At 39.8% G+C, this 16,668-nt stretch overlaps 1 protein-coding gene across 2 annotated transcripts in view; it reads left to right on the top strand.

Moving 5' to 3' along the window:
• The window catches only part of phlpp1.S (PH domain and leucine rich repeat protein phosphatase 1 S homeolog), a 66,041-nt gene extending 53,146 nt beyond the window's left edge, over window positions 1-12,895 (top strand). The window contains exons 13-17 of one of the 2 annotated variants that reach the window (XM_018269468.2): window positions 1,510-1,640; window positions 4,135-4,251; window positions 6,293-6,487; window positions 8,050-8,278; window positions 10,557-12,895. In XM_018269468.2, coding sequence (XP_018124957.1) covers window positions 1,510-1,640; window positions 4,135-4,251; window positions 6,293-6,487; window positions 8,050-8,278; window positions 10,557-11,738 — 1,854 coding nt within the window. In that variant the 3' untranslated portion in view covers window positions 11,739-12,895. Of the gene's footprint in view, window positions 1-1,509; window positions 1,641-4,131; window positions 4,252-6,292; window positions 6,488-8,049; window positions 8,279-10,556 lie in introns of both variants that reach the window. The other variant, XM_018269467.2, reaches the window with a different exon arrangement.
• Window positions 12,896-16,668: the final 3,773 nt, after the last annotated feature.

Below are 16,668 nucleotides of genomic sequence, written 5' to 3'. Positions count from 1 at the left end.
AGCTTACCAGCCCCTTCAAGTTTGATATAAGGAAATCTGACAGTGATGCTCTGGCACCTCATTTACAGCATTTTTGGCAGACAACACTTGTTCCAATGTTTTTCCTCCTTATAATTATGTTGAAGTTGCTTACATGCCTGCTGAAGCATGAACAGTACAGATCGTTAGTCCAGGAGTTGAACAGCCAAAGATTAGCTTCAAGGTTACAGCATTTTCCCACGGAGAGGAAGCTTGTTCTGGCAATGGCATGCAATGAATTAGAATCATGTAACAGAGCTAAAACTGGAGGCAAGAGGAAGTCCTTTCCTCATCCGTTTACTTTTAGTAAGCTGTTCTAATCGTGTGTCATCTTAAAAGCAGTTTTGAAAAATCGGGGGAAAATGCAAATGTTAAATGGGGGAAACATGGAATGTAAGAATTAAAGAATCCAAGCGCTTTTGATTTTTGACAATTGGTAAATGAAAGGAGTTGTTAACCTTTTATTTAACTTTTAGCATGAGGTTAGAGGGTGATATTCTGAGACAATTGGTTTTCATTTTTCATTTGTGGTTATTTCACTTTTTATTCATCAGCTCTCTAGTTTACAACTTTTGCTGGGGTCCAAATTACCCAAGAAACCATGCGCTGATTCGAATAAGAGACTGGAATATGAATAGGAAAGGCCAGAAGAGAAAGATGAGTAATAAAAAGTAACAATAAATGTGAAGCCTTACAGAGCATTTGTTTTTAGATGGGGTCAGTGATCCCCCATTTGAAAGCTGGAAAGAGTCAAAAGAAAAGGGCAAATAATTAAACTATACAAAAGAGAAAAATGAAGGCCAATTGAAAGGTTGCTTAGAATTAGCCATTTGATAGCATACTAAAAGTTAACCCAGGTGAACTCCCATTTTAATGAAAACCCTGCTATTTTGTTAATGTAAATCTCAATAAGGATCCGGTTACACCCCCTCCAGTGTCTAGCTTCTGAAAGGTTACAAATAAATTCAGATATATGGAAACAGTCCGATCTAATCTTCAGACTGTCACCCATTACCCAATACACCAATATGAGCCCAGCTAGCAGGGAAGCCCCTGTTACGATACTTCAAGGATTACATTTCCTGACCATATTTATTACTGGATGATCATCAACAACTGATGGCTATCCTTAACTGTGCTGTGATGACACAAAAAAACATCTGTATGAATACATAGCAATATAATATATATATGAATTGCATAACTTCTGGAGTTGGGTAAAAAGTTGTAACAGATTTGGGTTTAGTGTCTGTATACTCCAGAAAGCTTCTCTACTCAAACTACACACAGGAATATATTGTCCATTAAAATTGCATCCATGAATATGTCCTGTCTTGGTTTTTGTGTATACATCTGCTTTAGTTATTTTCCAAATTACTCTGAGCAATGGTACTTCCATTTGCAAGGGCCTAAACATATTTATGTCTGTGGGAGACACACAACGGTAAATGTTTGTAGTAAATACAGGTTTCCTCACCTTCTCTGTCCTAGTGTGTGGACTTAAGCTGCAATGAACTCACCGAAATCACATTGCCTGAAAACCTGCCTCCCAAACTGCAGGAACTGGACCTGACTGGTAATGCCCGCTTGCTCCTGGATCACAAAACCCTGGAGCTTCTGAAGTGAGTACCAAATGTATTTTTGCATGCACTTGATGACTTGCATGTGATTATTAGCCACAAGAATAACCTTTCTACCACACCTTCTCTGGTTGCTGTAGTGTCATGTGAAACAAATTGTAGCTAATTTTGCATTGTGGAGTGTACATATCTAGTAGGCTAGTGGATATTTAACTCTTGCTTTCCCCAAAAAAGGGTTTAGTTTTTGAGAAAATTACAAAAAGAAATCCTATGTAATTTGTATATGCCAAGCATCTCAATAAATAGTTTGCACTGAATCAACTGTTTTGGGATTAGGCTGAACTTTCAAATCCTTTGTGAAAGATTCGGCTGAATACCGAACCCAATCAGAATCCTAGTTTGCATATGCAAATTAGGGAAGGGAAAGAGAGAATTGCATGTACTTCAACATTTTTTTACTTTCTTGTTTGGTGACAAAAAGTCACGTGATTTTAAGTATTCTGTTTGGTCATTCACAAGGATTTTGTTAAATCAAAAACCTGCCCGAATACCAAACCAAATCCGGGATTCGGTGCATTCCCAGTTTGCACTGTTTTAGTGTGGCTAATATTCTGAGACAAGTTGCATTGGTTTTTATTTTTTATTATTTGTGGTTTTTGAGTTATATAGCTTTTTATTCAGCAGCTCCCCAGATTGCAGTTTCAGCAGTCTGGTTGTTAGGGTTCAAATTAGCCTAGCAACCATGCATTGATATGAATAAGAGACTGGAATATGAATAGGAGAGGCCTGAAAAGAAAGGAGTAGCCTTGGGCGAATTTGACCCGTTTCGGCAAAAAATTCGCCGCCAGCGAAATGTCGCCAACGCCCATTACAGTCAATTTTTTTGCCGCGTCATTTTTTTTTTTTTTTTTGAAGCGCAATGCCATACAAGTCTATGGGCATCATTTTCGTGGTGAAACAAGGTGAATAAAAACACCCATCCCTAAAGATGACTAATAAAAAGTAGCAATAACAATAAATGTGTAGCCTTACAGAGCATTTGTTTTTCAGATGGGGTCAGGGACCCCCATTTGAAAGCTGGAAGAAGTCAGAAGAAAAAAGCTAATCAAAAAACTATGGAAAACAAACAATGAAGACCAATAGAAACGTTGCTTATAATTAGCCATTATATAACATACTAAAAGTTCACTTAAAGGTAAACTACCCCTTTCAGTAAACCTTTGTATGTCAGTGGTTAGGGAGTGGGTTAAAAGTAATGTTGATAAGTTAAGCAACATGAACCTTTTAAATCCCACTGTACCAAGAGAAGGTAAATCATTAGAGGTCACCTTCGAGGAATTTATACAGTCACAAGACTTCTATAAATACTTTTTTTTTTTTTTTTTTTTTTACAACTGTGCCTGACGCAGCAAATTAGCTCTGTGGAGCCTGCACCCTTAGGTGTCATGAAGAGAAAGATGACATGACCGAGCTAAATCTGGCACTACTTTGCTGCATTGGTTTGAGTAAAGGCTAAAGTTAAAACATGTTAATTATCTTCCACTTATTAACGGAACAGTGGGATCTGGACATTCCTGGGAATTTTGATTGTGTTGTTCATTTAAATTCCCATTATCCTTAGGAAAAACACTGGTGAAATACTGTAACTTGGTTGCAATGTCTCTACTGTAATATTCTGTTCCTGGTTATCACATGACTGCTCCTTCTATATGGTAGCAGGGTTGTGTTTATCTTTCCCAGAACCAAATCAGTCATGTAATAATGTAAGCAAAGATGCCTTTGATGTAAATATATATATTTTGTGACTTTGGATAGATATATAAAGCTTAATGTGCTCCTTTGTAGCAAGATAGCAAACCTGTTTTTCTGCTCTTTGGTGTTACCTTACAATATAAAAATGTTAACCCCATGCTTTGTGACTATAAGCAAGGTGCATTGTTGTTAAACAAACACTGGTTTTGTAGTCAGTTGCTGTACTTGTTTCAGAGATTATGCTGATAAAAAACAAGGTTCATGGCACACAAGGGCACATAGCTAACACTCTACACCCCACACACATTTTTTTTTTCTTTCTGTATTAATGGAAACCAAAACCAACTGTCGTTGTTTCACAGGTACTTTTTGGGCCAACATGATCAAATGTGTCTTTTTAGGCTGAAAAACCACCTGTCATCTGGCCGAAAACCTTAGTGGAGATGTGTCCTGTAGGGTTGAGCGAATTTTTGCTGTGTTTACCCTGGAAATGACACCCATAGACTTTAATGGGAGGAAAAAAGTTGTGCGTCCAAAAAAAATAATAAATGTTCTGCGTCAAAAAAAGTTCCTGCACATCAAAAAAAAAAAAAAAGTAGTCCATAGACTTTAATGCATCTCTTCAAATTTCCGGCGCCAGCAAATTTTTGACTAATTTTTTTTAAACTCGCCCATCCCTAGTGTCTTATGTACACAGTGCTCAATCGCCAAATCAATAGCTTCATGTTATACTATATGTACTTTTAATAAACCAGTGAAATATTTAATTTATTTTGCTTAGCAGCAACATTCGGTTCTTCAAGGTGGACCAGCCGTCCTGTGGATTCTCTGGCAGTGAAGCATCCGGAGCACCAGCTGTGTGGAGCCATGGATACGCTGAAGCATCAGGTGTAAAGAGCAAGTATGTCCCATCTCACAGTATAGCTTCTCATTTGATTTAGCTAAACCTTCTCTGTTCGTCCTTGAAGCTTCCATAGAGGTTGTTAAGCACAGAAATGTCAGCAAGCAGCTATATGTAGGGCAGGATTGTTCAGGCAGTAAACAGTGTGCCTTGCGCTATAGTTTTATAAAGAAAACTCTGAACTGCTAGAGTGGGAGGGTTACTTGATAATCCAACTTCAGATTTGATTTTGCTGCAGTTTAGGCAGAATGAATGCACATTTTCTAATGAATGAGCACGTGGGAAAGAATTTAATTCTAATGGGAACCTAGTCTTAGATGTGACTGCACAAAGCAGCCTAGACCATGATGTTCTGTTCTCTTTTGTTGCCTCTGGTTGCTATGCAACAAGTTAGGGGATGCAGGAAATCTTCCTACTGAAGCACTGCTGATTGGCTGCTGGAGATCTGGCTTCAAGTGGCTGCATAATGTATGATGTCAGATTTTGGGAATGTTAACTACTTGTGCCACCTGCTCCACACAATTTCACACGGTCAGATCTTCAAAACGGTTGCCCAAACAATAGTTATTCTATAGAGTTTTGCTAGCTTCTGGGCTGATTTATCCCACATGTTTGTGCTCCTTTCCTATTAGTCTAGGATTTAATTTTGGTTGCCTTAAATAATGTGTAACTCTCTCGTTTTGAACAAAAAAAAAATCCCACCCCCGCTAATATATACGTAACATTCCCACATTCTGAAAAAAAATCTACAGTTCAAGCAACAAATGGAATCTTTAGAATGCATGAATGGAATGGCAAGTTCCCTGCAGGTTCTGGAAATATACACAAGGAAAAAAGCTAAAGCTGTCTGTTCTTATGCAAATGCATTCTAACTTGCAATAATAGCATTCTTTTGGAAATCAGACAATTTATAGAAGGAGCATTATCCTAAAAAAAAAAAAAAAAAAAGTAGGGATATGCTGGATGATGCTTTGTTGAATGGAATAGCTTGGCACACATTTCTCCATATTATTTCCACAGAGGTTACAGTTGCCCAGTTTGCATTGTCTGTTCTTGATATTTAGTTTTAACTCCGAAAAGTAATCAATATGGCATCTCTCATTTATTAATAATATAGGAATATAACACTTTGCATAAAGGCCAGTTAGGGCAAGATTTAAAGGGATATTGTCGCGGGAGAACATTTTTTTCAAAACACACCAGTTAATAGTGCTGCTCCAGCAGAATTCTGCACTGAAATCCTTCTTTTAAAGGAGCAAACAGATGTATCACATATGCACTCTCAAATGAACCAGCAACACAGGGATATTTTTCAAAAGTAGAAAGTGTATTTAGTTAAGCATGTTCCAGCCAACGTAACGTTCCGGTCCCTCCCGGTAGGGACCGAAACGTTACGTTGGCTGGAACATGCTATGGTGTTTTGCCATAGGCTATAATGAAAAGTCGTCTGCACTAAAGCACACGCGGCGATGCGTTTTCCACAGTCGCCCGGAGTTACACTTCATTATAGCCTATGGGAAAACACGCTGAGGCAGTTCGGGGAGATTGTCACTCCGAAGACGAGGCAATTAGTCGCCAGGCGACAATCTCCCCGAATATCCTCGTGTGAACTAACCCTTAGGGTCTGGCCACACGAGAAGATTTGGGGAGATTAGTGGCCCCAGCGACAGATCTCTTCTTTGGGGCAACAATCTCCCTGAACTGCCTTCCCCTGCCTTTCCTCCTCGTGAGGAAACTTCGGGCGGCTTCGGAAAACGAATCAGCGCGTGTGCGTTCCCCCAGGCGATTTTTATTTTAGCCGGTGGAGGGCATGGGGAAGGCCGTTCGGGGGGGGAGGGGCTAGGGCGACTAATCTCCCCAAATCTGCTCGTGTGGCCACGAAATGTAACTGATAAAGAATGACTTTTATATGGTTATAAGCGTATTGTACCTAACATTCCCAATAAATGTGCCTAATATTTTAAATCTCACAAGTTAGTGGTTAACTTGCAAGGCCTGTAATGATATTAAAGCAAAACACCATGTTTTCTTTTTGTTTCAGGCTTTGTGTAGCATCCCTTCTAGTCAACAATTTCTGTGATAACCGTGAAGCTGTATATGGTGTGTTTGATGGTGAGCGGAATGTAGAGGTACCCAGCTTGCTGCAGTGCACAATGAGTGACATTCTAGCTGATGAACTGCAAAAAACAAAAAGCGAGGAGGAGTACATGGGAAATACCTTCCTGGTTATGCAGAGGTTTGTATGTCTATTATATTTGTATGCTTGTGTGTATATGACTGTACATATACTTTCATACAGTAGAAAATGTTAGTGTCTGTTCCAAAAACAATACAGATATGTTACTTATGTGCTAGGCAGAATAAAGGAGACATATAGGATAAGTGAAAAAACACTCATTTTGTAGGCAATTATAAGTAATATATGGTGTTGCTTTTACATGGTGCTAAAAATTATCAATAAAAATAGCACCTTTATTGGAGCTCCCTATAGATGTTCTCTGGTCCCTGTCTGTTTCAAATGAGGAATGGGCGTGTCCTAACGGGCCCTGCTAGAAGCACAGTAGGAGGGGAACAGCCAATCACAGCCCTGCAGTCACACAAGCACAGACAGGCTTCAGTTCCCTATCAGGTCCTGCTAGGTGCTGATTGGTTCCTGTCCTACAGTGCAGTGAGTTGACTATGTAACTATGACTGAGGTCCTGATGTTGCTGCACATTTTCCAGCTAAACACCCAATGCATCATTTGGAGCTAAAATAATGTTGTAACCTATGGGATTTGATTTTTTCAGCTGCAGCTCTAGCGGGGCTGCAAAATGTTAGTGCTGCAAAATGTTAGTGCTGCAAAATGTTAGTGCTGTTTCATTAAAGCACAGCAAATGCCTGAAAAAACTGTTCCTACATACACAGATGAGTGCACATTTTGGGTTCATTTCTTTTAGTATTCAACTATTCAGGGCCCTATTTGAGTGACCTGGTACATAATATGAATTCAGTCAGCACTAGTTATGTATGTGCCAGTGACCCTGAGTAAACCAAGATGAAAGGTGAATCAGGGAGTTCTAGGTATTTATTTTCATTATTTATATTTAAGTACAGATAAAGCCGAAAAAAAAACATCCGGACCTTTATAATGGAATATATGTACTTATGGTTAAAGGAACGGTAGGGTCTTTTACTCTGCTTTTTTAGGTCCTCGGGTGTGTAGGATTCTCCTGATATACCTGCATACATATTCTTCGGCACACCACTTACTTTTCCTTTTTTCTTTAGGGTGCATTCAACTCCTCCAGCTACTTCCAAGCCTGGTTTTCATACAACAATTCCCATAGGGAGGAAGCACACCAAACATATGATTTTGCCTTTTAGGACATTTATTCAGCAGTGTTGGCACAAGCTTTCGGGGTCAACCCCTTGCACCTGAGGAAGGGGTTGACCCCGAAAGCTTGTGCCAACACTGCTGAATAAATGTCCTAAAAGGCAAAATCATATGTTTGGCGTGCTTCCTCCCTATGGGAATTGTTGTAGGATTCTCCTGAGACACTGTATTATGGGGAGGCATATTCTGTCTTGGCAGCTTGTCATGGGAAGTGATTGAACACCACTCCCAGCAATAAGTATTTAGCAAAATTTGTACAATAAAAGCAAATCTGATTTTATTTCCCAGGTCTGCACAAATACTTTCAAATTTGATATTAATTTGTTTAGAGAAGGTATCACACTTCACACTGCATTTGCAAACAGAATGAGAATGACTGCCCAGTTTTCTGACAAAGTTGCCAAACATCTGCTTCATTTTAGGAAACTGGGTACAGCTGGACAAAAACTAGGAGGCTCTGCTGTTCTCTGCCACATAAAGCATGATCCCATGGACCCTGCCGGATGTTTCACACTCACCACTGCCAATGTAGGCAAGTGCCAAACTGTTCTCTGCAGAGATGGGAAGCCGCTTAACCTGTCCAAACACCTTACAGTCAGTTGTGAAGAAGAATTAAAGAGAGTAAAGCAGCACAAGGCCATCATCACAGAGGTAAGGAATAACAAGGCAATTTATTTCTAGGGCACAATGCTGTACTATCCGACAAAAATAAGGCATGAGTCAAGTCTATGAAAATGACTTGCTTCATTTCTAAACCTTAAAGACTTCAGTGAAAGCAGTTTTGGTAAAATATTCACACAAAGCTGAAATCAGTGAGCTAAATAGTGAATAGTTGTATGCTCACTCACTGTTAGGGATTTGACTCACAATGCCCATGCCACGCTAAGGATTACCAGCACAATGTATATTACATTAAATGCCAGAGATATTGCATGTGTTGGAAAAGCCTTTGTTTATTCAAGGGATTATTCACAAGTTTATTTACGCAAACCTTTTGTTCTTGGCCAGGAAAGATGGGTAAAACAGTCTGCCCCATTATCTGGAGTGTTTTATACCACCTGAATAATCCATGGCAACAACAAACATTGACAACATCATTAAAGGGATACTGTCATGGGAAAACATGTTTTTTTTTTCAAAACGCATCAGTAAATAGTGCTGCTCCAGCAGAATTCTGGACTGAAATACATTTCTCAAAAGAGCAAACAGATTTTTTTATATTCAATTTTGAAATCTGACATGGGGCTAGACATTTTACAGGGTAGATGGTAGGGGGTTAGTACTTATTTAAAACATTTAACATTTTATTTCAGCTTCTTTAACTTGACATCCTAAGAGGACCTCCACCTAAAAGCAACTTTCCAATATTTATTAAATTAGTTAATTAATATTTTATAGCAGCATTCTCTGGTTCTGACAGCTGTAAATGAAATTAGCATGAGGGTTCATTAAATAAAATCATTCAGGTTTTACATTTGCTGATTACGGCTCTTCTGCAGGCTACTTCTACCCATTTATTAACTTGGAACTGTACAGCTGTTTCCATTCTGTAGCCGGCTAGTGCTGGCTGTCCCTGGAATAAACCCTCACATGACTCTGTGTATACTTTGTGCCCAGTTCCTGCCTTTCACTTATGTATACTGGGTGTTTGTGCCTCCATTAGAAGTGTCTGTTAGCCACCATATAAACATGTTTTAGGAGATAGTGTAAAATTGAGCAAAGCGATATAACATATAATTGGCATCATCCAAAACTGTCAGTTTACGTAGGGGTTGATTTGTTCCTGCAGCCTTAACATGCTTAACTGAAGTCACCAAGCGATAGCAAAACTTATTGGGCGCCAAACAAAGGGATCACATAACAGGCTGGGAAGGAGGAAAGCTACAGTTGGTGCTAGCCACTACTCCTGTGCATTTTCCTAGCAAAGCACAGTTAACATAATGGGGTGTACAGTCCCTCAGCTTCTGCTAATGTTATATCATATATCAATTTGAAAATAGCCCTCAATTAAATATATTGTCTGGTTTCTGCATGGAACTAGAATTTGGAAGGCACACACCCAATTGAGTAATACCGAGGTGCTAATCCAGTGGAGACTGCACATTTTAAAGGAAAACTATACCCCCCAAACAATGTAGGTCTCTATAAAAAGATATTGCATAAAACAGCTCATATGTAAAATCCTGCTTCATGTAAATAAACCATTTTCATAATAATATACTTTTCTAGTAGTATGTGCCATTGGGTAATCATAAATAGAAAATTGCCATTTTAAAAAATAAGGGCCGCCCCCTGGGATCCGTAGGATTCACTGTACTCACAAACATACCAACAAACCATACATGTTGGGTCACATGAGCCAATTAACAGACAGAGTTGTGTCTTTTGCTTCCACACTTCTTCCTGTTACAGTTAGAGTTGAAGTATTTCTGGTCAGGTGATCTCTGAGGCAGCACACAGACCATCACTAAATGGTGGCTCAAGGCAAGAGATGTAAAAGGGCAATATTTACTTAAATATATAATCCAGTTTGGTAAGATTCTTTAATATGCCACTTAATATGATATGAACTATCTGTTGCTTAAGTGTTCATTTTGGGGGTATAGTTTTCCTTTAAGATCACAATCACACTCTATTATCATAAAAAAAGTCAACATTTATTGTATCAATCAATAATTGGCCCTACGCGATTCAACCACAAAAGTGGTCTTCATCAGGGGAAAAATACATCCGAAGTACAAAAATGAAAAATAAAGCTAAAAAGGCAAAACGATTGTAGCAATTTGTGCAGTTTATAAACCTACAAAGTGAATCACATTTCTAATATTTGATACAATAAAGTTTCTCTTTTATGATGATAGAATGTGCAATCCCCATGCTTGTTTTGTATTGTCTGGTTTCTGACTACTTTTTAAAATTTTTGTTCTAGGATGGAAAAGTTAACGGTGTGACCGAATCAACGCGCATACTGGGTTACACATTTCTTCACCCAAGCGTCACTCCCCGGCCCCATGTGCAGTCTCTGACTCTAACGCCGCAGGACGAATTCTTCATTCTTGGGAGCAAGGGTTTGTGGGATAGCCTTTCAATGGAGGAAGCAGTTGAAACAGTGAGGAATGTACCAGATGCCCTGGCAGCTTCTAAGAAGTTGTGTAGCCTAGCTCAAAGCTATGGATGCAGTGGTAGTTTATGTGCAGTGGTGGTGCAGTTAAATGTCACCGAAGACTGTATTTGCTGCTGTGAGCTAAATGGCGGCATGCCACCTCCCAGCCCTGGGATTTTTACCCCATCTGTCAATGTGGTCATCAAGGACCGGGCTCCTGACAGCCTCGGCATGCCATCTTCTAGCAGTGGCTTAGCCTCGGAAATAAGCAGTGAGATATCTACTTCAGAGATGAGTAGTGAAGTTGGCTCAACTGCTTCTGATGAGCCCTCTGCAGTTTCTCTTCATGAAAATGGAGGTGGTCCTGTGGGTTGTCCAATTGAGCAGCGATGCACTCTACACCCAGTCTGTCTCTCAAGTTCTTTCCAGAGACAACTCTCTAGTGCTACGTTCTCTAGTGCCTTCTCTGACAATGGACTGGACAGTGAAGATGAGGAGCCAATAGAAGGAGTCTTTTCTAATGGGAGCCGGGTGGAAGTAGAAGTGGATATCCATTGTTCTCGAACAAAGACTGGATGCCAGACTGTAACTGCGGTACTTACGGAGTCTACTGATGAGGGTATTGTCATTAATGGCAATGAGGATGACAGTGGAGGTTCTGGAAAGAGACAAGACTTTTCCTCCAATACTCTTGGGCGACAGAGAAAAGCTAATGGTTCAGTTGCACCATTGGAAAACAGCCACAACCTTATCGAAATTGCAGCAGATGCCCCTCTTAGAAAGCTAGGGGGCTATTTTGCAGCCCCCGCCCAACCTGATCCTGATGATCAATTCATTATTCCTCCTGAACTGGAGGAGGAAGTAAAAGAGATCATGAAGCAACATCAGGAGCAGCAGCAGCAACAACAACAACAACAGCAACAACAGCAGCAACAACAACAGCAGCTACAACAGCACAGGCAGTACCAAATGGACCAGTTGCCAGACTACTATGATACACCACTATGACCCTTTCATACTACTTAAATATTTTCATTTTAAAATAACTGTGAGCTTCCCCTGCTCTTCTATGAAACTGTGAAAAACATAATTTAGTTACTTTCTGAAGCATTTGCTTTATTTTAGACCTTCCAGACTTACATTTTGCTCTTATTTCCTTTACCAGCTCACTACTTGCCCCCCCATCCCCATAGCGCCCCTTCTTTATTTTTTAAAGTAACCACCAGCTTTCTTCTACAAGCGCTTTAACACAAAGTTTTAATCACAGTTTTCTGGAACATATCTTATGTTTGAGGGGACAAAATGAAATGTTTGAAGAAAAGGTTTTTGATGAAAAAAAAAAGTTTAATATATTGCAGAGCAACAAATACAAATTTGTAATATTTTTTAAGAAAAAAAAAGTTTTCTTTATTTGGGACAATGAAATTGTGAGGGGAATTTGTAAAGTTTCATAATCCTTTGGATGTGAAAAAAAGTGAACTGACAGCTTTTTGGGTAGACAGGGGGTTTCTGAAAGTGCTTAGATATTTGTAGATCAATATGAATTAACTCTTAGGAGTTGCTTACTCTTTCCGGTGACTTAAATCACGGAGTCTCACTAATTTTCTCTGAGAGAACAGTTGATTAGGAAAAATTTAACTTTTTCGAGTGCTGGCAAGGTGGCTATGCTTTGGAGAGCGACGGTGTCTCCTCCAGCACTTTAGGAGTTAATGTACATAGCTTACATATTGTATAGTGTTCCTTTATGATACGCCCCCTGCTTCTGCAGCTGTCAGATGCTTGTCACTGAAGATCCATGCTGAAAAATGATCTGTGTCATGAAGGAGTTAATATATTTTCTATTCTTGGCAAGGCACAACTAGTGAAATTGGAAGATATAAATATATATATATATATTTTATTTTTTTGTTTTTGTTTTTCACAGTTTGAGTGAGTGGGTATTCTGGATGGAAAGGTTTTTCTTACAATCCCAAAAGCAAACTCTTTCAGCTGGACCATGTTTAACCTCCTCTCTACTATGTTTTGTATTGCTGCCACCATAATCCAGCACGATTGTACAGAGATCATTTTCATGATTGAGCCTACCCACAGTTACATCAATGCTGAATGCACAAATGAACATGGCATCATTTTTTGGTATAATAAACCTTGAACTTTACAAATAACATTGCATTTTCCATGGTTTTGTTTTGGTCTCTAGCAGCTATTGCCTCCATAGCGATCACAAATCTGAGCTTTGTCATTAAGTAATAGTCTAGAACAGGTCTCGACTGAGAGTCAAAATAGGCCCTGGCATTTCAGGTACACAGAGGCCCAATCAGCCCCCACCAGCCCACTAAATATTGACTGTCTATGGCACCTTATAGCAGCCCCTCTGGTATTTGCCAGAACCCACAAATTGTCAGTCCGGTTCTGGCCTAGAATTATTTGTCTCTTTTCTATGCATTTTGATCTGAGGCTATTAGAAGTCACTGAGGAGTTCCACAAAGGCAACATGTTTTATACAGGTTGTAGAACTCCTCTGTGACCAATAACCTCATATTTTGTTATATACAGTAGAACCCCCATTTTATGCTTTTCATGGAGCCAAGGGAAATGTGTTAAAGCCATTTTTTATTCCAGTAAAGAAAGGAAATAAGCACATGAGTCAGTTTTACTTTGAGATACAATATTTACTGTGTTAATAACTAGGGATGCACCGAATCCACTATTTGGGATTCGGCCGAATCCCTGAATCTTTGGTGAAAGATTCGGCCGAATACCGAACCGAATCCTAATTTGCATATGTAAATTAGGGTCAGGAAAGGGAAAAAGTGAAAAAAAAAAAATATATATATATATATTTACACAGATCTATATATGTGATTAGATAACTGAGAGTTAACATGTAGTGACACACGGTGAACTCTCTTTTCCCACGTTGATGTCCAGCAGCATCTCCTGCAAATTCACTGGCTGCGTAAGCAAATCACTTTTGCTGATTTAACAAAGTGGGTTGTGTACATTCTGTCTGTGTGTAAAATGGAGAGGGGGGTTGAGTATAGGGTTAGATGAAAGCAACACCTTCCTCCCGATGACGGTTACAAGCGAATGCGCCATGTTATTTTGACATTCAGCTGCTGCCCAGAACAGCCCAAGCACCTGTATACCAGAGCTCTTAAAAGAACAGTAACACCAAAAATGAAAAGTGTTTGAAAGGATTGGAAATATAATGTACTGTTGTGCTGCACTGGTAAAACTGGTGTGTCCGTTTCAGAAACTCAAAGCTGAAAAAGGAGAAAAGGCACAGGATACACAGCAGATAACAGATAAACTCTGTAGTATATATTGGGATTATTTAGTATCTGTTATCTGCTATGTATCCTGTGCTTGAATGGCTGCCTCCATGGCTACACAGCAGCTTGTTTATATAAACTATAGTTTTACCAGTGCAGGGCAACGTTACATACTATTGTCATTCCTTTCAAACACTTCAATTTTTTGGTGTTACTTTAAAGGAGAACTAAACCCTAAAAATGAATATGGTTAGTAATGCCATATTTTATATAATGAACTTATTGCACCAGCCTAAAGTTTCAGCTTGTCAATAGCAGCAATGATCCAGAACTTCAGAGCTGTTGAGAAGCTAAGCTTAGGGGTTGTTGCAGATGATCAAGCAGAAAATGAGGTTTGTCTGTAATATAAGCTGATGCTACAGGGCTGATTATTAAATTCTCATGCTACTTACACTGGTTTCTGTGCTGTCGTAGTAATTATCTGTATTAATTACTAATCAGCCTTATAGTGTGACTATTCTACATGTACTGTATATTGTGAGTGGGTCCCTAAGCTCCGTAAGTGAGAGCAGCACAGAGCATGTGCATTGAATCAGCAGAAAAGAAGATGGGGAGCTACTGGGGCATCTTTGTAGACACAGATCTTCCCTGTGGTTACCTTGGGCTGGTACAGAAGCCAAAAACATAATGTACAACATTTCTAACTACTTCTTTAGTTTAGCTTTAGTTCTCCTTTAACATTGGCATGCCTTTAGATGTATATTGCACACTGCAGGCTTATTTTTAAAGAGGAACCTTTAGGTAGCATCACTAGAGTGCAGTTCTTATTGTCTAGGTAGCGTCGCAACTGCTCAATCCTGCAGCCAAGGAAAAAGGGAAGTCAAGCCGGACCCCAGAAGCCCGGATCAGGGCACAGGGGAGATAATGGCTCACACTTGTAATGAAAATAGTCCAACTTTGTTTGTACACTTTTTTTTTTTTCTGGAATTTAATATGGCACTGAATGGGGGTTAATTATTGCCATGGTGACTTGGCAAGAAACATGTCATTGCCCAGCTGTGACTTGTAAACCTCACATTCGGAAAAAACAGGGAAACTTTTCATAATCAAGCAGTTCATACGGAATAGAATTGGGGACAAGACAATCTGCTCCTCTGTATATTGACTGGTACAGTTCTCGTATTACAAACGAGGAAGCAACAGTGATATCTTTCCCATGCAACTTAGATCTTTCTAATTAATTTATAGGAATAGCAGGTCATTTCAGCTGAAAATATTTCTGTGGTGGGCAGAATAAAAGTACACATACATAGTCTTTCTTCCTAGGACTTGGATGCTGTTGGAAACACACAAGTAGGAGGTAGGGTTGCCACCCTTTTTAAACTGCTTTACCGGCTGGTGGGGGGTGGGGACACAAAGGCGTGGGTCGTGATGTCAAAATGGGTGGGGCGTGATGTCAAAAGGGGCGGGGCCGCGCCACGGATGATAGAAGAAGCAAAAGAAAAGGTAAGTTCCAGGGGATTGGGGCAGGCGACGGCTCCTTTTAATCGTATTACAAATTTACCGGCAGCTACATTGCCGGTAAATTTGTAATACCGGCCCCGGCCGTGGCAGGTATTTTACCGGCCGGGTGGCAACCCTAGTAGGAGGGTGTTATCAGCCTGAAGCTGGAGTGCAGCCCTTATCTTTTATTCATGTCTGGACTGAGAGTGAAATGCACAAAGGTCCAAACAGCTTCTGGGGGTCCTATCTAAAGCACTGGTATAAGGCAGTTAACTATTTTCATTGCTGTTTCTTATATGTATAAACTTTTGTGCAAGACACAAGCAATGCCTTTTGCTTGTTTGTTTCTGTGCGCACATTGATTTGTGTACAAATGCACCCGAGACTGATCTGGGGCTTCTTTGGTCGGTAAGTTTGTGCTGAACATGTGTAGCGAACAAAAATTTTTTATTTTGCCAATAGCAACTTTAGTGCTTAAGGAGAACTACACCCTAACAATGACTGCCTAAAAATGCCATATTTTATTTACTGAACTATATGCACCAGTGTAAAGTTTCAGCTTGTCAATAGCAGCAATGATCCAGGACTTCAAACTTGTCACAGGGGGTCACCATCTCGGAAAGTGTCTGTGACACTCACATGCTTAATGGGCTCTGAGCAGCTGTTGAGAAGCTAAGCTTAGGGGTTGTCACAAATGATCAAGCAGAAAATTAGGTTGGCCTGTAATATAAGCTGATGCTACAAGGCTGATTATTAAATTCTGATACTACTTACATGGTTTCTGTGCTGCCAGGTAGTAATTATCTGTATTAATTACTAATCAGCCTTACATTGTGACATTTCTATTCAAGGTGTACTGTATATAGTGAGTGGGCCCCTAACCTCAGTAAGTGATGGCAGCACAGACCATGTGCAGTGAATCAGCAGAAAAAAAGATGGGGAGCTACTGGGGCATCTTTGCAGATCTTCACTGCTAAAGGGCTGTGGTTGCCTTGGGTTGGTACAGAAGCCCAACACATAATGTCCAACATTTCTAGCTACTTCTTTAGTTAGTCTTTAGTTCTCCTTTAAAGGAACAACACACCCGATTGATGTAGGTGCACATGGAGCAGTATTGCCACTGAGCTTCATATTAACCCCTACAGCTACAAACAAATGTG

The sequence above is a fragment of the Xenopus laevis genome, chromosome 6S (genome assembly GCF_017654675.1).
Source record: "Xenopus laevis strain J_2021 chromosome 6S, Xenopus_laevis_v10.1, whole genome shotgun sequence".
In the NCBI taxonomy this organism is placed as follows: Eukaryota; Metazoa; Chordata; class Amphibia; order Anura; family Pipidae; genus Xenopus; species Xenopus laevis.
Note: the sequence above shows the minus strand (reverse complement) of the source record. Positions and strands in the feature narration are given on the sequence as shown.